Source organism: Gossypium hirsutum, chromosome D10, assembly GCF_007990345.1.
Source record: "Gossypium hirsutum isolate 1008001.06 chromosome D10, Gossypium_hirsutum_v2.1, whole genome shotgun sequence".
Classification (NCBI taxonomy): Eukaryota; Viridiplantae; Streptophyta; class Magnoliopsida; order Malvales; family Malvaceae; genus Gossypium; species Gossypium hirsutum.
In genome coordinates, this window is record NC_053446.1 from 17,652,230 (window position 1) to 17,680,042 (window position 27,813).

Sequence of the window (27,813 nt, forward strand, 5' to 3'; positions counted from 1 at the left end):
TAGATATTAGTTTATAAGCTCGGTTTAAGATATGTAAATAGATTGAATAATTAGATGATATAATAGGAATTATATATTGACATGTTAAAATGCATTATAACCTTTATAATATGTTTTATTGTTCGATTATAGAAATACCACTGAGTTTTTACTCAACGTGCGGTTTTGTTTTTCGTACGCATGTTAGGTACTTTTCGGTTTGCCGCAGATTCAACGTCCAACAATGAATCCCGGACTCAAGTGTGGTGATGATCTATTTTACAATGGTATGTACCTAGGAGGTCTTTTATTGAAGTTGTTTATAATTTGTCGATATTTTGGTTTTCGAGCTCGATAATGGTCATTTGTATATATATATATAATTCCGGTTGAAGCTATATTTGGTATGTTAGCTTGGCCTAAGTTTTTGATATGTGTTTGTAGCTTAAAGCTTGATATCATAAGTAGCTAAATGTTAGTTCAATATTGACAAATTTGGTATGAATGAAAGTCTTGAATGGTTGATGTGTTGTTGATATGTTTGAAGATATAAAATATGGTACCACTGAGGGTACATTGGTTAGGCACTTAGGATGGTTGTTTTGGCTTGTTTTGGGCATGTTTAATCGAGTTTTAAATAGGTTAAATGGCTGGTGAATTGGTTGCTTAGTGTCCAAGTAAACACAATTTGGTAAACTTGAGTTTTAAGGTACATTTACGTACACACAGCCTGGGACACGGCCTGTCACACGGCTGTGTGCCACGCACGGGCAACACACACGGGCTTGTGCCCTAAATGTGTAGAATAACAGTATAAGTGTAGTTTCCATATGTTTTGACACACGGCCATGTGACCCAAGTCAGTGAGTTACACGAGCTTAGACATGGACATATGTCCCAACTTCGAAAGTCACACGGTCTGGGGCATTCCACACAGCCTGGCCACACGACCGTGTTTCCCCTGTTTCTAGGCATTTGAGATTTCACCCTAAACTTCTAGAATTATTTCAAATTAGTCCCTGCCTATTTTTAGACTATTTTTATGCTCCCATAAACTAGTACTAAGGACTGTAAGAGTAACTTTTACTCTGAATTGGTATGATATAGCATGATTCATTATTAAATTGTATAAGACACGATTATGTAAATATTAAATTAGCATACATTGCTCCTGTATCATGTGATGTTAATTTTTAGCTTGCACTATTGCTTGCGATGAAATTAAATGTTTTGATTGGTTAGTAATGCCCGTGACCCTAATCTGACGACAGAGAGGGGTTAAGGGTGTTACAGTGGATGGATAGGAGGGAATAGAAAAGTGGAAAGAAAATAAATTTAGAGTGTGTTTAGTAGGGAAGAAAATTAAGAGGAAAAAAAAAAGAGACGATCATTTTCTATCTTAATGCATAAAAACCTAATCCTTTCAAATTGGAATGATGAGAGGAGAGAAAGTGAGAGAGATGTGTATGTTAGTTCAAAATTATGCATTTTTAAAATGTTTTATTTTCTTTCTTTTCATTTTCAACTCTACCAAGTAATGGATGGAAAGAAATTATTATTTTTTCTATTTTTCATATTTTCTACCAAACACACTTATGAGAAGAAAAATTGCAGTTGCCATCTTTCTAGTTTTTAATCCCTTCAAATTTCCATCTTTTTAAAAAATTTTCCACTCTACCAGGCAAAGCCTTAGGGTGTGCTTGATTGGGTAGAAAAGTGGAGGGGTGAGATGTGGAAGTAGAAAAGTGAAAAGAAAATAAATTTTGAGTGTGCTTAGTACGAAAAAAAGTGAGAGGAAAAAAAGAAGAGAGATAACAATTTTCCAACCTAACGTGTAAAAATCAATCTTTATAAGTTGAAATGGTGAGAGGAAAGACCATGAGAGATGCGTATGTTAATTTAAAATTATGCATTTTCCGAATGGTTTTAGTTTCCTTTCTTTTATTTTTCACTTCTACCAAGTAAAGGATAGAAAGAATATTAATTTTTCTTTCCATTTTTTCATCTTTCCTACCAAGTACACTTATGGAAATAAAAATTGTGTTTTCCATTATATTTTTTTTATCACTTTCAATTTTCCATCTTTCCATTTTATTAGGTAAAGTCTTTGTTGCTATAATTTTATTTTTAGGAATTTAGTCCTACTTTTCAGATTTTAAAATTCAAGTCCAATTGTAACACTTTTAAACTTATTTTATTAAATTCAAGTTTATTACATTCTTTTTTTAGTTATATAGCTATGAAGTGAGTATTTTTTATTTCAAAATGTCACATTAACAAATTTAACAAATAAAAGATTTATTAAAAAAAATTAAACGCATAATATAGAGAATGTACAATAACTATAAAATTATAATTAAACACATAATATTTTTTACTTTAAATATTAAAGAAGAAATTCCTTCTTGGTCAAAGTATTTATTTTTTTTCTAATGAAAAGTTCATACAAGGTATTTCTTATTTTGAATTAAAAATGATTATAAAACTATAGGGATTAAATTAAAAAAAAAGCAAGAGGTTTTATAACAATTGTGGAAGAGTTTCTGTCACAAATAACCCTTACATTTTATCTTCTAGGTATAAAGTTATATAATTTATCAATATTTTAACAATGCCAATAAAACCCTATTTTATTTTTTATTAGTATTGACATTATTGTCAGCCTAAAAAAATAAGAGTTTAAGCATGTTTTATCTTATTTAAAGATTAAAAAATAATTATAAATAATCCTAAACATTATATAAAAAAAACTAAAAAAACTATAATCTTAATTCATATTCTTTCTAATTTCAAACTCGTCTTTGTAGGGTTGGTTTCTTTGATATATTAGGTGCAAGGGGGAGCTTGGATTAATGTATTTATTTTAAATAAAATTTTGAAACCAAATTCATTGAAAATGTATTTCCTTTTTTATCATATTTTGCAGCTCATAAAAAAAATAATTGGTGGTGTGTAGTAGGTCCGGTTGCCATGATTATGTTGGAGGACTTATATTGGAACTTGATGTATGCATATGGTTTTTACTCAAAAGATTACACGCTGAACGATGTTTGGTGGCAGTGGGTTTGGCCATCCTTGGTTGAACATAACACTCCATATATATATAACATGGTTGCGGTCCCTCTCAGCCCTTGAATTTGCACCAATATGCCCCCACTTTGACCCATGCTTTCATATTTCTGCCAATTACCCCCTTTTCTTAGCGTTTTGTTCTCTTCGAGCTTCCTTACTTGGCAATTCGCTGTAGCACTGTCCAACACTTGTCAGCTCTATTTACTCTCTTTGTTTCGGTTGATTCAGATTTTAACAAGCTTATCAATAAGATCTTTATATATATAAAACATTATTATTATAAAAATGAATTTATTTAAATTTCAACTTCAGACTCAATTGTTTATAGTAAGGAGAATTTTCAAGACTAATTAAAATAACTACTGAAGCCATAATTTGAGAAACGATTGAACTGAAATTGAGTTTCTCAAATGAAAGCATAGTGATTTAAACATGCTAGTATCTTGCTTTCACACTCTTTACAATTGTGAAAAAAGAAGTTGAAAGTATAGAGCAAGCAAAAGCAAATCCTGTCCAAACCTGGTGATTGAGTGGTGAGCCTCTGGGCTACCGATTTTATAGGGAAGACAAAGTTGAGTAGGATCGGTTGTGGTATGGGTCGATGCAATGGCTACAATTCGTACTAAAGGCTAAAGCAAGAAGCAAAGCCACGCTTAGCCCAAAATCTTCTTCTTCACCTACACTAAACACACACTAGTAATTATTTTGTCTTGAGTTGCGTGCTGATACATGTAGAAACCAGAAACCAACAACAAAATCACAATCCTACCCATAGTTTCTTCTTTTATCTGTAGAGACATGAGAAAGATATGAAACCATGAGATGCATGGAGGGCTCACAAAAGAGCAATCTATTCGCCCTAAGAATAGGGTAACTTCCCCGTGTGGAGTTTTAAGACAACACATCAACAACAAGGGATCCAACTATATACTATATATCATCATGACCTCTTGACCGACGGCTACACTTTCTCTCTCTTTTAAGTCAATTTTAAATCTTGTAATTCTTTTTCAACATCTAATGTCATTTTACTTTAATATAGTTCCAACCCAATATAATCACCAAATCCTTCGCCAAAATATTTGTAATTACAAATATAAATTATTGATGCATGCACACCTCATTATTAAATGAAAGAATTATAAATAAATGCTAATATTTTTATTTAAATATAATAAATATTAATTAATTATAATTATTAAAAATATATATTAATAACTTTTGGATTTATAATTGAGATTTAGGGTTTTGAAGTTTAGTATTTATTTTTTATTAATTATTTTTATCCTATTAAAATAAGATTATTAGTATTTATTTATAAAATTTTCACTATTTTATATTTTATTTAATAATAATATATTATATTATTATTTATTGATAGTACATGAAATTGATGTATTAATATTCTCTTATTTATCATTATTCTTTTATTTTGAAATTAAATATTCTAATCCAAATGCAATTCTAATTGATTTTAAGAGCAAATATGGTTAAATAATATGTTAAATTTAACATATGGTTAAACATATTATTTAACTATGGTAAATTGATTTTATTATAATGCAATCCATAGTTAAATAATATGTTTAAAATTAATTTAATTAGATTTGAAAAAAATCAAAATAATATAAATTCTTTACAAACCGAACCAATAGGATTGGAAATAATTCGACTCACGTCCAATCTCACCGGCCATGACATGTCTACTTGAGTTTTTACTGTTAGTTTTGATTGATGTATACAATCTTAAATATAATATAAGAACTGTATTTGAAGTGTTGTTAGTTTATATTTTTATTATTGATCTCGGAACATATCATGTTAATAATAAAATAAATAATTTTTTTCTGAAATTATTAAATATAAATAAATGGAATGAATATATACGAGAAATGAGGGTTGATTTTGAGGGTGAATATTTGGGGGGTGAGTGTGGTTAGAACTTAGAACCTGCTGCAGGCAAAGTTTGCCGTTTTCTAAAAGGGTGAAACCAACACTACCTCATTTTTAACATTTGCCAAACACATCCTCAACAAGTGGGTGGTGGAAATGGCCTATCTTTCGCATTCTGAGAGAACCAGTAAGGATACTCACAACTGCCCATCTTCAGAAGAGAATGAATGGCTTGAGTTAGGGTTAGGGTTTAGCATTGCACCAAAGAAACAAGATGACGGGCAACATCAACCCAACCCTAACATTGCCGTTCCTTTTCCAGTTTCAGCCGCTGCTTCTTCACATCTCAAAGCTAAGCAGAAGCCACCTGGTTGTAGTAGTAGTAATAGTACTAAAGGGTTGGAGCTAGGTTTAAGTCTAGGAATAGATTCAGAGACTCATGAAGATGATGATGAAGGTGGCAATTATGGGCAGATGGCCGTGTGGCGAAATCAAGATGGAGGCGATGATTATGGTGATGATGATGATGATTACGATGACATGGCATGGTGGTGGCCGTGCCACATGAATTCAGGTTGCTTCAATGACTGGCAAGTGCCGGTTCCCAATAACTCCCATCATTACATACCAAGAACCAGACCCCACTCTGGCTTGTGGTTTACCCTTCACTCATATACCAACCGGTGAGCTCTATTCTTTTTTCAATCTGACCATCATTAATACACATCGCACGCTCTCTCTTTCACATGCTCCATCTTTTTTTTTTTGCTTATATTCCCTCATCAACGTTTCGTTTTCTTCATCTGAATTCATCATTAACCTCTTTTATCTATTTTCTCAGATTTTTCCGTTTCTTCCCTTTCTACACAGTACTATACTACCATTTTCCATTTCCTACATACATTAATTTTCTTCATTTAGCAAAACCTGAAAAAAGGATTTTTTTTTTTGGTTTTCTATTGTTTTAGGTAGTGGGTTAGTTTATAGATGTAAAGAACACATCATTTGAGTAATGGCATGAAAGGAAATAAAAGGAACAAAAATCCTTGCTCCATAATGATGATCCCATAGAAAGAAATTAATGCACGTATATTAATTTAAATCAGGGTTGATGTAATGGTTTTCGCATATTTGTTGTAAATAATACATGCGCAATTACCATTTAAATCTGCCTTTAATGTACTATTTAGTTGCTAATTGGTATTTACATTATGAAATGGCAGGAACGGGGAAGCACTGCCTCAAATACCAAAGGCATACATTAGAGTGAAGTAAGTGGGTGCACGTTAGCAGTGAATAGTTGATCGTATCACTGTCGTGTGTGTGTGTGTTTTTCTCTTTTTCCTATCTTTCAACTAGCTAATGATGGTGTTCAGCAAAATGAGTGAGAAAAAGCTGACGTTGCTTTTCTTTTTGGGTTTTGTTTTGTTGTTTTAAATAAAATGAAAACATCAAAAAAAGGGACGAGAACGTGACGATTTTCATGGTTAAAAAGTACCTGGTTAGAAAGCTTGGTCTCTCCAACGAAGCTGAGGTAATTAATACGCTCCTTGTTATTTTATTTTATTTCTATTATTATTATTATTCCGACAACAAAGGAAATAGGCATGCAAATGCAATGTAGTGCATGAAAGTTGATTGTTGTGTTGGTTGAAGTGACAAGGTGTTTCTAGCGTTACGTGGGTCATGTTTTTTAAGCAGATGATAATAATGTAAATATGGTAATAATAGCAAATCACATGGCAGCCGGCAGTGGCAGATTCACTCATTTTGCCCTTTGGGTTTGATTGAGTTAGGGTTTTTGGGGGATATAAATATAGACCATTCGATTGCCTCACTTCTCCATTTCTGACACCACCTCTTTTTATTGTGGCTGGGTGTTGGAGGATAGTAGCTACTCCTTTCTTAATTAAAACTCTAAAGGATTTGGATGGGTCTCTCCCCACTTTTTGAGGATTTTAATTTGACACAACACATCAAATAATCCAAACTTGATCTCATCACACAAGAAAATATTGAGATTTTTAGGGATTGTCCGAGGAGAGGGTTGAAATGATGATGAGATTTTAGGGATGAGAATTGACGGTTTCAAATCCATTGTTGCATGCGTGATAGAAGTATGCACACCTCCTTTACATTCATTACAAACATTTCCTATTTAGTTTTTATTTTTTAAAAGAATAATATTTGGTATAATGTTCTGATGAAATTTTTAGACTCTACCAGTAGTATTAAATTATTGAAAAATATTTTATAAAGATATAGTGAAATATTAAAAAAAATATGATAATTTTTTTAAGGTTGTTTATAGAAAAAAAAAAGTATGCACCCAATTTGCCTAATATTTTATTTTGATACACTATCAGTGGACTCCATAATTAAGGTTAAAGGTTGACAAGTGTCCCATAAAAATATAATAAAATATTTAAAATATAAATATTTAAAAAAAGAGATATACATAATAAATTTTTAAGATTTTTTATAGAATAAAGTACCAAATATTAACTCTTTTAAAATATCAATTAAGAGTAGTGGACGGTTTCTTAAATCTACTTGTGAAATTTTATCACTGTAAATATATCAAATAATAACCATCCATATTATAATTCTATTTACCAACATAATATTTTTGCATATAAATGTTTTATTATATATATACATTTATGAAGAATATATATGTTTATCTATCTATATCTATACTGACAAATTAAGTTTGGTGCCACTTTATAAAAAAATCAAAATTTCATTATAATATAATTATCAAGGATAAATATGTCATTTATTTTTAATAAGATATTATTTTCCATTTATTAATAATAGTAAAAAACAAATATTTTCTAAATTTTATTTTTTTCAATATATAATTATTTATATGTTTTCACTGAATTGAATTGTAGCATAGTATATTAAAAATGCATAGAAACTTCGAGAAAGGTAAAATAAAAATTGTAATGTATATATTCAAAATGAATGGAGGCTAAATCTATGACATAGATAGATGATAAGATTTCCCGCTGAAACTGACCCTTTAAATAAATTCCATATTCTTTTTTGGGCAATTATATGTAAGCTTGTTTGTCCTCTACCTTTTCTATAGTCCCTACAACCACCATACCTTCTCTATCTTATTCTATCAATTGCATTATGTATGTTTTTGTATTTTTCTATCTTTCTGCCCACCATTTGTACTTATATTAATATACTAGATACAAATATTATTTTGTATATTATTTTTATTTTTTTAAGGAATCATATTAATTATATTATCATATAATATTAATTATTTATACTATTTTTATCTATACTTATTATACAACTTTTATGCTTGTCTGTAACATAATTTTATGCATATAATTTAAGAAAAATTAAAACTATATTATTACAATTTATCTTATTGTTTTTTCATCATTGTTAATAGTAAGATTAGTTAATCATAATCATGTGACTATTAATTTTCGACTTGAAAATAATGTCGAAAGGTCAAATTTTCTTTTTAATTTCTTCTATTCTTAGTTTCAAATTGCAACTTAATGTGGATGCATGGCAGGTAGAGATATCATGCATGGGGCAGAGATTGGTGCATACACAAACATTGAAGCAAGTAAGAGACAGTGTGTGGTTGCCTAGATTCCTTGAATCTGAATCCACCTTCCACCATTACTCACTTCAAACCAATTCTGCAAATAATCATTTGATGTCTTTATACTATGGCAGGCGATGCGCTTTCAACTAATGCTCACCTTTCTCTACCTCTTTTTATATATAATATGCCACGTTCTTCAAATGTATATATTGATTTAGTTAAATAGCTGCATCTAATTTTTATTTAGTTTTCGTCGTGCATGGACTGATGAATCTATCTTCTTCTTTTTATGATTATCTTGTTGAACTATAATGTGCACCATATATAGGATACTTAGTAGGGCAATCTAAAATTTATTTCATGACAGCAAAATTGTTGTGAAGTAGCCATACTAAATCATCACATTTGTAGGCGGATATGTAATTGGCAATTAGAGTCTTATGTAGCAGATTGGGTAATTAAAATTTGTAGCCATTTTTTACATTGTATCTGCCAAGCTCTGCTATAATGGAATTTGCAGTTTGGTTGGATTCAGTCAAAAGTTCAAAAAAAAAATGCAATTAATTGAATTGAATTTTTATTTAAAATATAAGTAGCTTTTTATTTTTTAACTTTTTTTACTTTCACTATCGTTGTAAAAATTTCATTTTTAGGCCAAATTTTGAATTTTGATCTCAATTATTCAAATATTTTAATTAATTAAATTTTATAAAAATATATTTACTTAATACTTCATTGAATGCTTTTATAATATATATTTTTAAAGATTATTTATAATAAATTTTAAAGAACAAGAGATTAAAGTTTGAATTTTTTTTTTAATTATAACAAGTTTAGTAGGACAGGAAAAAGTATAATACTAAAAATATATTTAGATAAATTATAGAAAATAATTTATTTTTTAAATAAAAAATTGAGCTTATCTCAACCGATGACATTACATTGCGTCCTCAAGAAGAGAATAAGATTCAAATTTTTTTTAAAAATATTATTAAAAGAGGTAATCACAAATTTTAAATATAAACCGTAAAATAAATATAAACAATAAAAAAACTAATTCATGGGTGTGCATGTAATTAAATGTTGAATATATTAGTTGTAATTTTGATCATTTTATTCAAATATTATATTTAATTTAATAAGGCAAATGTCATCATTCAATTTGTTTTCGACCTATCAGAATGTGAAAATTGGCAGATGTTTAACTTAGGTAAAACTGAATATCACCATATACGTTCCAATATGTTAATTTAAATAATATATATTAGATTAAATTAAATTATTTTTATTTCCGGTCTCTCCCTCAGGCTCTCTTCTTATTCTTCAAATCACCCATGTTCTTTTTTCTTTTTCTTTCACGTTCTTTTCTCATTGTTTCGTTTTCTTTTCTACTCCCCCCTCCCCCCACAGTTTTTTCAGATTTTTTCCCATTAAATCTAGGGTTTTTCGTGTTCTTTTCCCCCCTCCAATATATATTCTTTTACATGTACACTGGCCCTCGTCTTTTTTCATTTTTCGTGTTGCAAATAAAGGGGGAGAGAAAAAGGTGAAGATCTATGTGAGAGAGAATCTTATATTAAATAACAATTTAATTTTTATTTAATATTAAATTTAATGTTTTTATATTACTAAAAATGTGATGTGTTAACACTTGATTGGCTCAAGAGGTTTTTTTAACATAGATAAATAATAAGGGCCCATAATAGTTACGGAATTGTAGTTTAGACCAAAAAAAGTTGAGGTGCTTAACTAAAAAAGTAGTATGGTTTGAGGGCTGTTTATTAAATTAAGCCTAATTTGATTAATACAACTGTTCAAGCTCACTTAGTATAATACGATGGTCAAATTATGCTATTAAACCTCTACTTTGCGTAAGTTGTGGATTTAGAATTTAAATTTTAATTTGTTTAATTTTAGTCCTTGTACTTTTTAATTTTTGAAATTTTATTTCTAACCAAATGGTAACAATTAAATCTATTTGGTTAAATTCTACTTTTATTCTTGTATTATGTGTAAAATTGTAGATTTAGTCAATGTTCTCCAACCGAATCGTTCTTAGCCATGATATTTTTTGAATTTCAGATTTTCAATTTTAATGCAAAATGACAATCGTTAAATCTATTAACTGATTTTTAAATAATATGTGGAAATATCAAGCCAACATAATATTACACGTGTAATAATATGTTTGTTGTATCAAATTTTAAAAATAGCATAATTTAATGAATTTAACAATTACCATTTGGCCAAGACTAAAATTTTAAAATTCTAAAGGTACAGGGACTGACTTTGACCAAATTAAAGTATATGGACTAAATCCACAACTTACGCATAGCACAACTACTAATACCATAATTTAACCTAATACAATTATTAACAATCAACTATCTCTTCTCTATATTCACCTAGAACTGTTCATAGGTTGGGCCACTCACTTAGGCCCGAAGGTCCGTCCGAAAAATGGGAGGGTTTGGACAAAAATACATTGCCCAAAAAATGGGCTTAGGTAAAATTTAATGCTCGTTTTCTATGTGGGTCATACCTTGAGCAAGATTTTTTGGCCTCAGCCTAAATATATTATGTTATAAAAATATTATATTAATTATATATGTTAAATAATAATTATATATTTACGTTTATATTAGATCACTAACCCAATAACAATTAAACTTATTACCCAAAACCTAAAAAAAAACTTACCCAACTAAATAATTCAACCCAAAATATAAAATTTTAAAAAAATATATTTAATAAAAAATATTTATTATATTTATTTTTAATATAATTAAACATTTATTACATTTATGGTAGTGTTTTTTTATATAAATATTTTTTAATGTATTAGAAAAAAATTATTTTAGCAGTTTTTAATGCATTTAGTATATTATATTTTTTAAAAATTTTATTTTTATATATTAAAAATATCAAATATGGTCGGGCTCAGGTTTACCTTTTGGGTTGGGCTTGGGAAAAAAATTATGTCCTTTTTCGAGTCAGGTCCGGACTAGAAAACTTGGTCTAAATACCTTGCATGGGATTAACCCAAATCCAACTCGGCTCGACCTGGTCGCACCTCTATATTTAGCTAGTGAACCATAAAACAATCCAACAAATAATTTGACCAAATTATTTTAATATTATATAACTTTTAAAACTATAGTTGGTCAAATTTTTAAAATTAAAAAGAAATATAATATTAATTTGCTCGTTTTTAAAATTGACAGAGACCCCAAAGATATTTACATCAAAACAAGAAATGTAAAAATGTCTAAACTTCAAAAGTAACGTGGTTTTGGTTAAATGGATTTGGCTAACTCGAAATAATTATTTGAGTTGATATGAAAACTCAAATAACTTGACTTACTCAAATTGATTAACTTGAATCAAATTGAGTTTTGCTCACACCTAATGTAAAACATTACTTGGTATGAGACGAAAATTACCTTACAAGGAGGGACATAAATAGAGGCTAAGGGGACCTGCTGATGTGGACAACCTAATTTCTTGACACATGACATACTTTTTTTGTTAACATGTGGCAATTGTTTATACAACCAATTTTTAATCCCTCATTGAATAGAGAACACTCTCATAACTCACACTTATAATATAAATAAGTGTAAATTTCTTCACTATTTTTATAAATTATCTAGAGTTTTTTTTTTCGTTGAAGAAATTTATGAGAAAGAGGTTATAGTTTAAAATTATTTATATATAATATTTTATTAATACAGAAGAGCTCTATTGGTTTCGAAATAGCCTAGAACTACCATTTATTTTATTTTATTTTAGATAAATTGGTAAAATAAAAAGATACATGTTTTTAGATATAATTTAAGAAATAAAAAATTTTAATTTTAATCCAACATTGCCTAGAGAACACTCCCATATCTCATATTTACCTTATAAATAAGTGATATTTTTTTCACTATCTTCATTAAAAAGTTAATTTTAATCATACATTGACTATAAAATACTCTCATGGTTCACTTTTTCACTATTTCATTAAAAATTAATTTTAGTCCCTTAAAAAGATAATTTTAATTGTTTAGAGAATACTCACATGCTCACATATACCTTATAAATAAATATAATTTTTTTTCTTTATTTTCATTAAAAATTTAATTTCAATCCCACATTGACTAAAGAACACTCTCATATCTCACATTTACCTTATAAATAAGTACATTGACTAGATAATACTCTCATAGCTCACTTCTTCACTATTTTCATTCAAAAATAATTTTGCTCCCTTAAAAAGTTAATTTTAATCCTACATTGGCTAAAGAACACTCCCATGCTCGCATTTGCTTTATAAATAAGTGTTAGTTTTTTTTCACTATTTTCATTAAAAAGTTAATTTTAATCTTACATTGGCTAGAAAACACTCTCATGCTCGTACTTGCTCAATAAATAAGTGTTACTTTCTTCACTATTTTCATTAAAAGTTAATTTTAATCCAATATTGACTAGAGAACACTCTCATATCTCACACTGACCTTATAAATAAGTTATAAATTTCTTTACTAATTTCATTAAAATTTTTATGTAACACCCCAAACTCGGCCCAAAAGTTATGATTGAATCTAGAGAAATTGCATCAACCCATTTGAGAAATTAATTATTTTACAGGGAAAAAATCTTTTCGAAATTTTTAATTTTAAAAACCAAAATCCATTTTGTCGACTTGTGTAATTTTGTGGTTTCACATTTCAAACAAAACACGATTTCAAACCAATTTATAGATTATAGACCCAAAAGTTCCAAAACAAATAATAACGAAAACCACCCCATCTACATTAAGAAGGAAAACAATCTGAACTCCCACTCGTCGTCCGGTCCTTAGTCAAAGAGTTACTTGAACAATCAAAGATAAAACAAAGGGATGAGCTATAACGGTCAGTGTATAGCTAAACTCAACATAAATTATACAGAACACAATATACAAATCAGAGTGACGCAGAGAACTTCGTAACAATCATATAACAAGAACAGAACAAATCAGAATATGACAAAGATTTTCATAACAAACATACAAACAATCAAAGAATGTTTGGTTATGCCAATGTGGTATTTTCCAGAAAGTCAGAATGCAAATTTTTCAGAAATCAATCTACCCAACTCTGCTACACACCAAAATATAATTCCCTTGAACTCATCTAACCAAATCACACTAATAGATAATTTTGGACCGACCACTAGAATTTTAATTAAAACTGCCAGATCAAATATATGTGGTTAAGTCACTGTGTTGCAGACAAGCTGCTAGACAGAATTGTGGATAAACCACTACATAATGCAGATCATTATACTGCCAAATACTTCATCCTTTTACATCATTCCCAAACCCCATGAAATGTGTCATGGCATGCATATACAGAATCAAAATGATAAGCATGTAGAACATGTTGTCATACAATAACAGAACAAAAGGCATGAGAATCTACGCTTTACAGAATAGATTTATCAAATCTCAATGAATAACAATAGATTTTCGATAAAGTTACATGCATGGTTATGAATCAGAACCAGTATCACACAATCACATATTCGGGTATCACATGTTCTCATCCAACACAGTAACATCGCCTAGAAGTGCTATTGCCGTTTCTCTCGACTAGATTGTGTAAGGTCTCTTCTCTCTACAAATTCTTAATTAATCTTGTCCATTAAAAACCTAAATTTCTAGATTTGGAATTTAGGGGATTTTAAATGTTTTTAAATGTATTTTTCCATATTTTAATGAGGTTTGAAATCATTTTAAAATTCAACCCCAATTTTGGCCATCATTGGCGGTGGTGCGTACGCATATGTGAAGAATAGGGGGATGTTTTATTTCTTGAATCTTGCCCAATTAATTCCAGCCTTAATTTGAGTTCTTGAACCCTCTTAATCATCTATTAAACCCATGTCAACTAGGGAAAAAGTTCTTGATCGTTTGGGCATTCGAATCTCACAAATCAGGAAGTGTAAGTGCGGTTAAGTGTAAAATTAATTGTTGCTTCAACATAGTTGTAGGGTAAATGTTATGGATTGATTAAATGAAAGAATTAAATAATTATTAGCTACTAATTTTTTGGTATATTATGGAATTAGATGCTGATCCAAACGCCTCGAATCAATCGTAAAGCCTAAGAATGATTGTACGTACGGTTCGCATCGATACAAGGTAAGGAATCGAACTAGTTGAATTTGTAAAATAGTTATTAATTCGACAATTGGTTTGAACCCATAAGTGGGTAATTGGGAGTTTGTTAAGTGGTAAATTGATTTAATTTATACTAAATTTTGGTTTAGGATCGTGTAAAGGTTTATTAAGGAAAATTGAAAGATTCACTAGTGTGCTGCGAGAAAGCGACCTAAACTTGTAAAATTTGTTTGATAATGATAAATGTTAGGTTATATTTGATAATTAGCTTTCTGATTGGTTTGGCATAGTAGCCAAAATATTATTTTTACGAGTGGCCGAACCAGGTACGTTTCGAGCCTTAAAAGATTGATGTGTTGGCAAAATTGCTAGTTTGACTTTATGAATGTAATTGAGATTTTTATGCATAGTTATATTATGTGGTATGAGAATGTTTGATGGAATTGTATGAAATGTTGAGATATTAGTTTTATGCATGATTTAAATGCTTGAAATATTTACTATGATATATATATACTTAAGGTTGCTATTGGTGCACAATGAAATTCGTAAAGTATGTGAATTGAACGATATTGATGGATACCATCTTAATGGTAATTTGAAAATTGGAACATTGTTTCCTTTCTCTAAAAGTATGTGATTATTGAGGACATGTTGAGTATGCCAAATAAAATTGAAAAGTATTGAAATGTGATTGTGTATGAATTTATATGACATATTGCATGTGCATTGGGATGGGATTTTGTGGTTGACGGAAGAGTTTCGTGGAGTACCGGTGGCATTTTAAGTCCGCATATATTTTTAGTCAGTGCACTGCATTTGGAGTACAGAGGGGATTGGCGATTATATCGTATTATATATTTGGCAGTTTCACTGCATTATTGATTATTGGTGGTTTTACCACATCGAGCATTGCTCACATACATTGGAGTTTGACATACGGGTTCTGGGGAACTCGTGGTGTGGTAGCAGATGGTATGGGTTCTGGGGATCTCACATGTGCATTTTTGACGATCATGTGCATTTGAAAATTATTATTGTGCTATTGGTACCTCTATGAAATTGCCTGTATGGATGCTAAATACTCGCTTAGTCTCACACTGAGCTTGTTAAGCTTACCCCATTATCTCAACTTCTCAGGTAATGATCGAACTTAGGCTCGGAATTGGCATGCTGACATATGACGGGCTTCAGACTTTACTTCGTCATACTATTTTAACTTAATTATATTTTTAGGTTATTTTATTATTATTTGGTTTTGGATTGTAAAGTTTCTTTAAATTGTGGTTTGGGACTGTTCGAGATTTTGGGGTTTTTCATGCATGTATGACACATATATTTGGTATAGATACATGATTTTTGTAATATGTTGAAATGGACTATGCATGATATATGACTAAATTAATAATTTGACTAGTAATGGTACATTTTTACTGCTAAGAAGATAAGAAAATGATTTTTCAAAGGCAACACCATCAGTAAGGTTTTACAAAAACTCTCATAATTCGCTAATTTGATCTAAAGCATGGTTGGACTAAGTAAATGGACGTTTTCCAAAGCTAACAATAGAAACCACGGTTTTATAAAAAGAAGTACTGAAGGTTTTTAGCTATCATTAGGATAGTGTCCAGTATGGCCTTCTCGATTCGACCATAATGTTTAGGCTAGGTTTGAGAGGTTACATTTAGTGGTATCAACCTTGGTTCAAAACCTTGGACTGAGATTTTAAATCTACTTAAGTTAGTCTGCATGCATGCATACATGAAAAGGGAAAATTTTGGGGAAAAACAAACCATAATGGATTTGGAAAATGTTTTATACAGGAAACAACGAAGTCTGTAGGTCTGATGCCAAGTCCATAGAAACAATACTGAAAATCTATTAAGACTATAGAGACCATTGCATAAAACTTTTATAAAAGAATTATAAAATGTGAGTGCGTAAAAGACTAAAACAAGGTACTAAAAGCTCCTACTTGTAAAATTGTAGATCCATAAAACACCAAAATGAATGCACGTGGAATGATAACTCATGGTAGAGGGGGTCGTAGGGGGCGACCTCTGAAGGCTCCGGTTGAGTCAGCTGCATCATTAGGGCCAGAATTGGGTAATGAACAGAATAAGGTTAACATTGAAACTTCTACTAAGGGTGGGAATATGGAAAATGGGAATATGAATGATGACCATGTTTGGAATGATCCAGTAACGCAAGCTTTATTAAGGGCTTTGAATAGGGTTGTTGGGGCTTCAATAGGAGGTGTTAGTCGTGGGATGATTGTTGAAAGGCTCTACTCTAATGGGGCAAAATTGTTTAGGGGTATTGTTGGAACTACTCCTACTGTGGCTGAGTACTGGATGGAAACCACTGAATGAATTTTAGAGGATTTGGAATGCACTACAGAGTAGAAACTTAAGGGTGCCGTGTCTCTGTTAAGGGATGAGGCATATCAGTGGTGGCAATCAGTGGTTAGAGGAATGCTACTAGAGCGTATTGATTGGGCTTATTTTTAGGGGGCCTTTCAGGGTAAATATGTGGGCCCTCATTATGTGGAGGCCCGACGGTTGAAATTTATTGAACTTAAACAGGGAGACAAGACAATTTCTGAGTATGAGGTAGAATTTCTAAGGTTGAGCCGCTATGCACCTAGTATGGTGGCGTCTAAGCAGGATAAGAGTTTCCGTTTTCAAGAAGGTCTAAGGTATGACCTCAAGGTTCAGGTAGCTCCACACCAAGCGTGTGTGTTTGAGGCTTTGGTTAAGAAGACAAAAATTATTGAGGAGATTAAACTCGTGGAGTGTAAGAGGAAAGGGAAACTAATAGATCATCCCAAAAGAGAAACGACCCTACTGGCCCAAATTCGTGACTTGTTAAGCGAGCTAAAGAGGCTAGGCCATCGTAGAATAGGGAAGCAGTGGACCCTAGAGAAGGGCAGATTTAGGTTTTCCAGTATTGTTAGAGGTGCCATCCGGGTGAGTGTTGGAGGAGGGTGGGTGCTTCTTTGGTTTATGGTTCGATGTAGTATAAGATTAGGAATTTTTCTCATCATCAGTATCAGGTGTAAGCTTCGGCTCAGAATCAAGGCCCAATTGGGGGTCAAAATCAGAGAGGTAATCAGGGTGCTCAGAGGGGCCATAATCAGAATCAAAATAGGAATGGTAATCGAGGTCAGAGAGCACCAGCACAAGGTGCGAACCGAGTTGAGGCGAGACAACCTGTCCTAGTTTATGCGGCTAGGAACCGAGAGGATAGAGATGCGTCTAATATCATAGCAGGTACCTTCATTATTTACTCGATACCCTATTTTTCTTTGATTGACATAGGATCTACCTATTCATATGTTGCTTGTAATGAGGCTGTAAAATTGGGGATTGGGGTAGAGGAAACCGAAAACATTGTAAGTGTAGTCAGTCCTTTAGGATCCTCCACACTTGTCAATAAAGTTTATAAAAGATGTCCTTTAGAGGTTCAAGGAGAGGTATTCCTTGTCGATTTGATTGAACTTCCTTTCAATGAATTCAATTTAATTTTGGGGATGGATTGGTTGGTTGAGCATTAAGTTTGATTAGATTGTGCATTGAAGAGGGTGACTTTGGTAACTGAGCCTGGGAAAGAAGTTATTATGGTAGGGGAACGTCGAAATTATTTGTCTAATATTATCTCTACTTTAGTAGCAGCAAAGATGGTTCGAAAAGAGTGCGAAGCATTTTTAGCTTATGTTCGAGATGCAAGCTTCGTTGATCCTGTAGTTGAAGGTACTCGTACAGTGAGGGAATTTCCCGAAGTGTTTCCTGATGAACTGCTAGGGTTACCTCCGAAGAGGGAAGTGGAATTTGGAATTGAGTTGTTACCATGAACGACACCGATGTGCATCACTCCCTACCGCATGGCACCTAAAGAACGTAAGGAGTTGAAAGTGCACTTAGAAGAACTGTTGGATAAGGTTTTTATTAGACCTAGTGTTTTGCCATGGGGTGCACCAGTTTTATTTGTAAAGAAGAAAGATGGAACCTTACGGTTGTGCATTGATTATCGGCAACTGAATAAATTAACTATCAAGAATAAGTACCCTCTACCAAGGATTGATGACCTATTCAATCAGTTCAGAGGTGCAACTGTCTTTTCCAAAATTGACTTAAGATCTGGGTATTACAAACTCAAAGTGAAAGAATCAGATATTCCTGAAACTGCTTTTAGGACTCGTTATGGACATTACGAGTTCCTTGTCATGCCTTTTGGTTTGACTAATGCACCAACAGCCTTCATGGATCTTATGAATCGTATCTTCCAACCTTTCCTTGATCAGTTCATCGTGGTTTTCATTGACAACATCCTTGTTTACTCCAAGACAAAAATCGAGCATGATGAGCATTTAAGAGTGGTACAGATACTCCATGAAAAACAACTTTTTGCCAAACTTAATAAGTGTGGATTTTGGTTGAAGGAAATGTTTTTGGGTCACGTAGTATCAGCTAAGGGTATTCGCGTAGATCCCAGTAAGGTTGAAGTTATCCTAGATTGGGAGTAACCGAAGAATGTTTTAGAAATTCAGAGTTTTCTAGATCTTGTTGGGTATTATCGAAGGTTTTTCGATGGTTTTTCCTTGATAGCAGCCCCATTGACTAAGTTGTTGAGTAAGAATGCTCCATTTCAGTGGGAAGACGGACAACAAGCTAGTTTCAAAAAGTTGAAGTCCGTGTTGACAGAACCTCCCGTCTTAATTTAACCAGAATCTGGTAAGGAATATGTTGTGTATAACGATACTTCGCATGTTGGGCTTCATTGTGTTCTAATGTAAGATGGTAAAGTTGTAGCATATGCCTCAAGACAACTTAGGCCACATGAATGTAATTACCCCACTCATGATTTGGAGTTGGCAGCTGTTGCTTTTACTTTCAAAATTTGGAGAAACTACTTGTATGGTGAGAAGTGTATTATTTACACCGATTACAAGAGTCTCACATATCTACTCACCTAGAAAGAACCTAATTTGAAGCAACGGAAGTGGATTGAGTTGTTAAAGAACTATGATTGTATGATTGAGTATCAACTCGGAAAGGCCAATGTTATGGCTGATGCCTTGAACAGAAAGGCAATGTTTGATTTAAGGGTTATGTTCACTCACTTGAGTCTTTTGGATGATGGAGGTATCTTGGCTGAATTGCAAGTAAGGCCTACATGGCTTCAAGAAATCAATGATAAACAAAGTTTGGATGAAACTCTAATAACTCAGTTTAAATAGGTCAAGGATGGTTCGACTGAGGAGTTTGGGATTAATTCTGATGGAATTTTATGCTTTAAGGGGATATATTGTGTGCCTAATGATCAGAATTTGAGACAGTCTGTACTTCAGGAAGCACATAACAGCCCTTATGCTATACATCCTGGTAGTACTAAGATGTATCATGATTTGAGGGAAGTGTATTGGAGGCTGGGTCTTAAACGTGAAGTGACCAAATTTGTATCCAAATGTTTGACTTGCCATCAAGTTAAAGCTGAACATCAGTTTCCATCAGGGTTGCTCCAACTGATTCGAATTCCACAGTGGAAGTGGGAGAGAGTAACAATAGATTTTGTTAGTGGGTTACCTTTAACACCTACTAAGAAAGATTCAGTTTGGGTTGTGGTTGATAGATTGACTAAGTCTGCCCATTTTGTTCTTGTTTGTACCGATTACTTTCTCCAGAAGTTAACTACGCTTTATGTTTCTGAGATAGTGAGATTGCATGGTGTGCCAGTGTCGATTATTTTAGATCTGGATCCTAGATTCACGTCTCGATCTGGAAGAAGTTGGATGAGGCTTTGGGTACTCAATTGGATTTCAGTACGACTTTCCATCCGCAATCCGATGGTCAATCAGAAAAGGTCATTCAGATATTGGAAGATATGTTGAGGAGTTGTGTAATCGACTTCCAAGGCAGTTGGGAGGAGCATTTACCAATGGCAGAATTTCCTTATAATAACAGTTTTCAGTCAAGTATCCAAATGACACCTTATGAAGCTCTTTATGGTCATAATTGTCGCTCGACTTTATGCTGGATTGAAGTGGGTGAAAGGAAGTTGATTGGTCCAGAATTGGTTATAGAAACTGAGGATAAAATTCGATTAATTTAAGAAAGATTGAAGGTAGCTTCTGATAGAAAAAAGTCATATGCCGATTTGAAGTGCAAGGACATTGAGTTCAATGTGGTGGATTTCATTTTCCTTAAAGTCTCTTCATGGAAGAAAGTTTTGAGATTTGGTCGAAAGGGCAAGTTAAGCCCTAGATTAATTGGTCCCTATCAAGTGCTTAAATGGGTTGGTTCTGTGGGTTATCAACTTGAGTTGCCACCTGAGTTAGATCATATTCACCATGTCTTTCATGTCTCGATGTTGAGATAGTATCGATCCGATCCCTCGCATATTGTTTCAGTTGAGGAGATTGAGGTTAGACCGAATTTATCATTTAAAGAAGATCCGGTTTGAATATTAGAACGTCAGACCAAAGTGCTAAGATGAAATAAAATTCCGTTATTTAAAGTGCTGTGGAGAAATCATGGCATCGAAGAGGCTACTTGGGAGCCGGAGGACTTAGTTTGGCTTCAGTATCCTTATTTCTTCGAAACAGGTAATTTCGAGGAAGAAATTTCTTTAAGGAGCGTAAAGCCGTTACATCCCAAATTTAGCTCCATAAATTTTAGAAATATATAAAAAATAGGGAATTGACCCAATGGTTATTCATTAAATGTAAAAGCTTGAAGGTTAGTTGGAGATCCTAAGTTCAAGTCTCAACTTTTCCAAAATATATTAATTTTTTGCAAATTCCCTTGTTTTTTTATGTGTTGGCATCCAAGTTTAGTAAACCTAGGTATAAATAAATTTTTTTTATCAAAATAATCAATCTTTTAATCCATTTTCTTCTACCTTAGCCGTCCCTAACCCCTCTCCCTGTCTTCATCTTTATTTTTTTTCTTTTCCCTTTTTCCTCCATTGATGTCGTTGCCTACACCTCCCCTTTTATCATCATCATCATCTTCTATTTGCATCAATATTGTGCACCATCTCCATTGCTATATTGCTGCAATTTTCCCTCAATTAAATTATCCCTTAATCTAAAATTTCGAACTCCAAGATCGATACCAAACATCGCCTAGAAGTGCCATTGTCTTTTCTCTCGACTAGATTGTTTAAGATCTCCTCTCTCTTCAATTTATTAATTAATCTTGTCTATTAAAAACATAAATTTCTAGATCTGGAATTTAGGGATTTTAAATGTTTTTCAATGTATTTTTCCAGATTTTAATGAGGTTTCAAATCATTTTAAAATTCATCCCCAATTTGGACCACCATGAATGGTGGTGCGTGCGCATATGTGTAGAATAAGGGGCTGTTTTGTTTCTTGAATATTGCCCAATTAATTCCAGCCTTAATTTGAGTTCTTGAACCCTCCTAATAATCTATTAAACCCATGTCAATTAGGGAAAAAATATTATTGATCGTTTGGGCATTCGAATCTCACAAATCGGGAAGCGTAAGTGCGGTTAAGTGTAAAAATAATTGTTGTTTTGACATAATTGTAGGGTAAATGTTATGGATTGATTAAATGAAAGAATTAAATAATTATTAGCTACTGATTTTTCAGTATATTATGGAGTTAGATGCTGATCCAAACGCCTCAAATCAACCGTAAAGCCGAAGAACAATCGTACGTACGGTTTGCATCGATACAAGGTAAGGAATCGAACTAGTTGAATTTGTAAAATAGGTTATTAATTCAACAATTGGTTTGAACCCATTAGTGGGTAATTGGCAGTTGGTTAAGTGGTAAATTGATTTAATTTATATTGAATTTTTGTTTAGGATTGTATAAAGGTTTATTAAGGAAAATTGGAAGATTCACTAGGGTGTTGTTGCGAGAAAGCGAAAAATAAGGTGTGGGTCTTAAAATTGTAAATTTTGTTTGATAATGATAAATGTTAGGTTATATTTGATAATTAGCTTGTTGATTGGTTTGGCATAGTGGAACGACGAAAATATGCAAGTGTACATGTCATGGGTTGCGCATGGGAGCATGCAACCATGACAAACTTGTGTGATCCATCGTATTTGAGGGAGGTCATTTGGCCCAACCAAACTGGCCCGGTGCCTGGAGAGATTAAAAGCCCATCTCAAGAGCCTAGTAAATATGGAAAGTGATCCAAGAAGATATGATTATGTAATCTTAGAGTTCTAATTATATACAGCTTCTAATCGTGTCTTAGAGTTTTAATTGTATACAGCTTTTAATTGTAGCCCTTGATGTACTTTGAGGCTCAACTATAAATAGAGACCTCTTTGCTCATTGTAATTCATTCAGTTGTTAATAAGAATTTTGAGAGTATTCACTCAAACTTTTCTCTCAAGTGTTCTTGCTTTTGTTCATCTTTCAATGCTCGTTCTTACTTCGTTCTTTTACTGTTCTTCGTGGAAGCCTTGAGGGAATTCTATTGAATCCTTTATCGTTGTGAGTTAGGCTGACTTGGGCGTTTTTAAGCAAAGAAACTACCTAAGGCCGCACGGATCGTGTGGGAAAAATCTAAGTCCGTGACAGTTGGTATCCGAGCCAGGTTCAAAGTTATCGTTGAAAGATGTCGAAAGAAGTTGCTGAAAATGTTAAGGGAATGGAGACCCGTGGGAGGGCTAGGAAAGCTAGTCACTCGAGGGACATATTGTCAGCTTTAGAGGATCGTGTCGTCACTCTCGAGAATTCTGTGAGGGATATCAAGGAGAGGATTGATTATGTCAATGATAGGCTCCATGATGGATTGCAGTCTATGCAGGAGCAGCTCAAAGTGTATTTGTTGGACAGTGTGGAACAATTGACTGATAGAGATGATGCCATTGAGACTATGGTGGCGATCTTGAAAGGGGAGATTGCGAAGCTCAAGGGTGAACTCACAATCTACAAGGCTGCTTTGGGCAATGGTGGGTTAGCTGCTGTCGCACCCAAGCCCAATATTGATGTTCCCAAGCCCAAGGAGTTCAAGGGAACAAGGTCCCCAAGAGATGTGGACAACTTTTTGTGGGGAATCGAGCAATACTTTCGTGCCAAAGGCATCACAGAGGATGTCACTAAGGTAACTACTGCTGCGATGTATTTATCTAACGTTGCTTTGTTATGGTGGCGTCGTAGGTCCATTGATGTGAGACGTGGTGGGACCGAAATCGGAACTTGGGATGAGTTTCGATGTGAGTTCAAAGTACAGTTTTACCCAGAGTATGCCGAGGATGAGGCTCGGGCAAATTTGCATCGGCTTGCGCAACAAGGCACGGTGAGGGAGTATGTGCAGGAGTTTAGCAAACTTATGATTCAAATCTTAGATATGGGGGAGAAAGAGGCATTCTTTGCCTTCATGGACGGATTAAAACCGTGGGTGAAGTAGGAGCTGTAATGCCGAGGAGTTCAAGAACTCACCAAGGCTATGTCCGTAGCAGAATCGCTTGCTGAATTTGGTGGGAAGAAAGACAATGCCAATTCTTCTAAGCCCAGATTTAATCAAAAGGGTAATAGTGGGGGAGATAAAGAAAGGCCCACTAGGAACGATAATGGTAAGTAGCCTTGGGACAAGAAAAAGAGTGGGCCTATAAGTTGCTTTCACTGTTATGGTCCACATATGATCAAGAATTGCCCAAAGAAGGCCGCTCTCACGGCTATGGAAGCAAAGGGGGAGTCTGATATGGTGGATAACAACCTTGGTTCGATACTAGGGGGTGTCAAAGATAGAATGAGCCATGGTTTGATGTTTGTAGACATCATCGTGGCTGGCAGAAAATTGAATGCACTCGTTGACACAGACGCTTCTGATTTGTTCATGTCCGAGGAGGCTACTTGTAAACTGGGCCTCAAGATAGATAATGAAGTGAGTCGGATCAAAACAGTGAACTCAGAAAGTGTTCCAATCAAGGGGGTTACAAAAGGAGTGGATCTTCAGCTCAACAAATGGTTTGGGAAGGTATTCATTAAGGTAATACCACTTGATGATTATGATTTTGTGGTTGGATTAAGCTTCCTTGATCAGATTAATGCTCTTATTTCCCCTTCGAGCAATTACATGGTGATTTCGGACGCGAAACATCAATACATGGTAAATGTGACAAGGAAAAGAAGCTTTGAGGGAAAAACACTGTCAGCAATTCAATTTGCTAAAGGTGTACGTAGAAATGAAGTCTCATATTTAGCCACCTTGAAGATCGAAGAGACCGCTGAGTCTGCTAGTGAGACCCCGAAAGAAGTGGGTCGATTGTTGCAATCATTTCGAGATGTAATGCCTGCTCAGTTGCCTAAAATTTTGCCACCCAAGAGGGAGGTGGACCACAAAATCGAGCTAGAGTCCAATGTGGTGCCACCGGCAAGGGCCCCCGATCGTATGTCACTGCCAGAATTAGAAGAGTTCCAGAAACAATTGAAGGAACTTTTGGATGCGAGATTCATTAGACCATCTAAATCCCCATACGGTGCCCCAATATTGTTCCAAAAGAAACATGATGGGTCCTTGAGAATGTGCATCAATTATCGAGCTCTAAACAAGATCATTGTGAAGAATATGTACCCTATTCCTCTTATTACAGATTTGTTTGATCAGCTTGGTAGTGCAAGATGGTTTACCAAGTTAGATCTGGGATCGGGGTATCATCAAGTTCGGATAGCCGAGGGGGATGAACCAAAGACAGCTTGTGTGACACGGTACAGATCGTATGAGTTCCTTGTGATGCTTTTCGGACTCACGAATGCCCCAGCTACATTCTGTACCCTAATGAATAAGGTATTTCAACCATTTCTTGATCATTTTGTGGTTGTTTACCTTGATGATATTGTGGTATATAGCAAATCTCTTGAAGAGCACATGAGACACTTGAGGGAGGTGTTCCAAACTTTGAGGGAAAATGAGCTGTTCATCAATGAGGAGAAATGCTCATTTGCCCAACAAGAGGTGTCATTCATAGGACACATTGTGGGAGGTGGTAAGATCCGAATGGATAAGAGCAAAGTTCGAGCCATTTCAGAGTGGGAGCCTCCAACCAAGGTAACAGAGTTGAGATCCTTCCTTGGGTTGGCAAATTACTATCGACGCTTTGTCGAAGGCTACTCTAGAATTACCACTCCCTTGATGGACATGTTGAAAAAGGGGATGGTATGGGATCGGAAACCGGAATGTGAGAAGGCCTTTAATCAATTGAAGCAAGAAATGATGAGTGAACTCGTACTTAACTTGATGGATTTTTCAAAGCCTTATGAGGTACGCACGGATGCATCAGATTATGCTATTGAAGGAGTACTGATGCAAGATGGGCACCCAATTGCTTTCGAGAGTTGAAAGCTTAATGAGACGGAGCGTAGATATACGGTCCAAGAGAAAGAGATGACTGCGGTAGTACACTGCTTGCGCACATGGAGATATTATCTATTGGGTTCTAGGTTCGTGGTCCTTACTAATAATGTTGTCAATAGTTACTTTCTAACCCAGAAAAAGTTGTCTCCCAAGCAGGCTCGTTGGCAGGTTTTACTAGTGGAGTTTGATTTTACAATGGAATATAAACCAGGAAGTGCCAATATTATGGCTGATGCACTCAGTCGAAAGATGGAATTCGTATCAATTAGTCAACTTGACGGTTCCTTGTTGGAACGCATTCAAGAGGGATTGTCCCATGATCCCACGGCCAAAAATTTGATTGAGCTTGCCAAGGAGGGAAAAACAAGAAGATTTTGGCTTGATGGGGAGCTGTTATACACTCATGGACACCACCTCTATGTGCCCCATTATGGGAAACTCCGTAAGGAAGTCATGAAGGAGTGTCATGACTCGAAATGGGCAGACCATCCAGGGATGCATCGCACTTTGGCCCTTTTGGAGGAACGTTATTACTGGCCTCACATGGGTGCTGATGTGGAAACCTATGTGAAAACTTGTCTAGTGTGCCAACAACACAAGGTTGAGTTAAAGACTCCAGCCGGTTTGCTTCAACCCTTGCCAGTTCTGTAAAGGCCATGGGAGAGTTTATCCATGGATTTTATTATTGGTTTGCCTAAGTCTGAAGGGTTTGAGAGTATTCTTGTTGTGGTGGACAGGTTTTCAAAGTATGCGACATTTATTCCAGCGACCAAGGAGTGCCCTACTGAGAAAGCAGCTCGATTGTTTCTTAGACACGTGGTGAAATATTAGGGAGTGCCACTGTCTATTATCAGTGATCGAGATGGGTGGTTTACGGGCCGATTCTGGACGGAGTTGTTCAAGTCAATGGCTCAGATTTGAACTTCTCCATAAGCAGGCATCCACAAACTGATGAGCAAACTGGAGACATATCTTCGACACAACATAAGTGCCACACAAAAGGATTGGCCAAAGTTGTTGGATGTGGCCCAATTTTCATACAACTTGCAGCGAAATGGGGACACGAATCAAAGTCCATTTGAAATAGTGACAGGTCAACAGCCACTCACACCCAATGCTGTTATGACCCATTGTAAAGGACCAAATCCGGCAACCTATCGATTCGCAAAAGATTGGCAAGAAAAGAATGACTTGGCTAGAGCTTGTTTACACAAGGCAAGTAAGCGTAGCAAGAAGTGGGTTGATCAAAAACGAAGGGATATGGAATTTCAAGTGGGTGACTCAGTCCTCGCTAAACTACACTTGATTTTGTGATATACTGGCTTGCACAAGGGTCTTGTGCGAAGGTATGAGGGGCCGTTCAAAGTTTTGAAGAGAGTAGGCAAGGTGGCCTACAAGCTTGAGTTGCCAGCAAAACTTAAAGTCCACCCGATCTTCCATGTAAGTATGCTTAAGCCATTTCATGGGGATCAAGAGGATCCGAATCGAGGCAAGTCTAAAAGAGCACCGATGGGGGTAAAGGTGTCGTATGATCGTGAAGTCGAAAACATTGAGGCAGATCGGGTAATTAGACAAAAATACCATCGACCACGGCATGAGTACTTAGTTCAATGGAAGGGACTTCCTGATAGTGAAGCAAGTTGGGAACCTACCAAGGCATTGTGAAAATTCCAAGGGAAGATTGACCAGTTCCATAAGGAGGATGCGACAAGGGTGTCGCTAGAACAAGTGGGAGAGAATGTTAGGGGTTGCGCATGGGTGCATGCAACCATGACAAACTTGTGTGATCCATC

The 27,813-nt window shown here is 34.2% G+C and overlaps 2 protein-coding genes across 2 annotated transcripts; both read left to right on the plus strand.

The window, feature by feature from the left end:
* Nucleotides 1-4,958: 4,958 nt before the first annotated feature.
* Nucleotides 4,959-8,773, plus strand: LOC107889823 (uncharacterized). Its single transcript, XM_041102140.1, has 4 exons — nucleotides 4,959-5,627; nucleotides 6,168-6,215; nucleotides 6,406-6,478; nucleotides 8,492-8,773. The coding sequence occupies exons 1-4, from the start codon at nucleotides 5,101-5,103 to the stop codon at nucleotides 8,675-8,677; spliced, it is 834 nt and encodes a 277-aa protein (XP_040958074.1). The 5' UTR covers nucleotides 4,959-5,100; the 3' UTR covers nucleotides 8,678-8,773.
* A 17,700-nt stretch (nucleotides 8,774-26,473) lies between these two features.
* On the plus strand, nucleotides 26,474-27,685 carry LOC121222042 (uncharacterized). Its single transcript, XM_041101927.1, has 4 exons — nucleotides 26,474-26,667; nucleotides 26,758-26,839; nucleotides 27,071-27,292; nucleotides 27,353-27,685. Exons 1-4 carry the CDS (start codon nucleotides 26,474-26,476, stop codon nucleotides 27,683-27,685), a joined length of 831 nt encoding a protein of 276 aa, XP_040957861.1.
* Nucleotides 27,686-27,813: the final 128 nt, after the last annotated feature.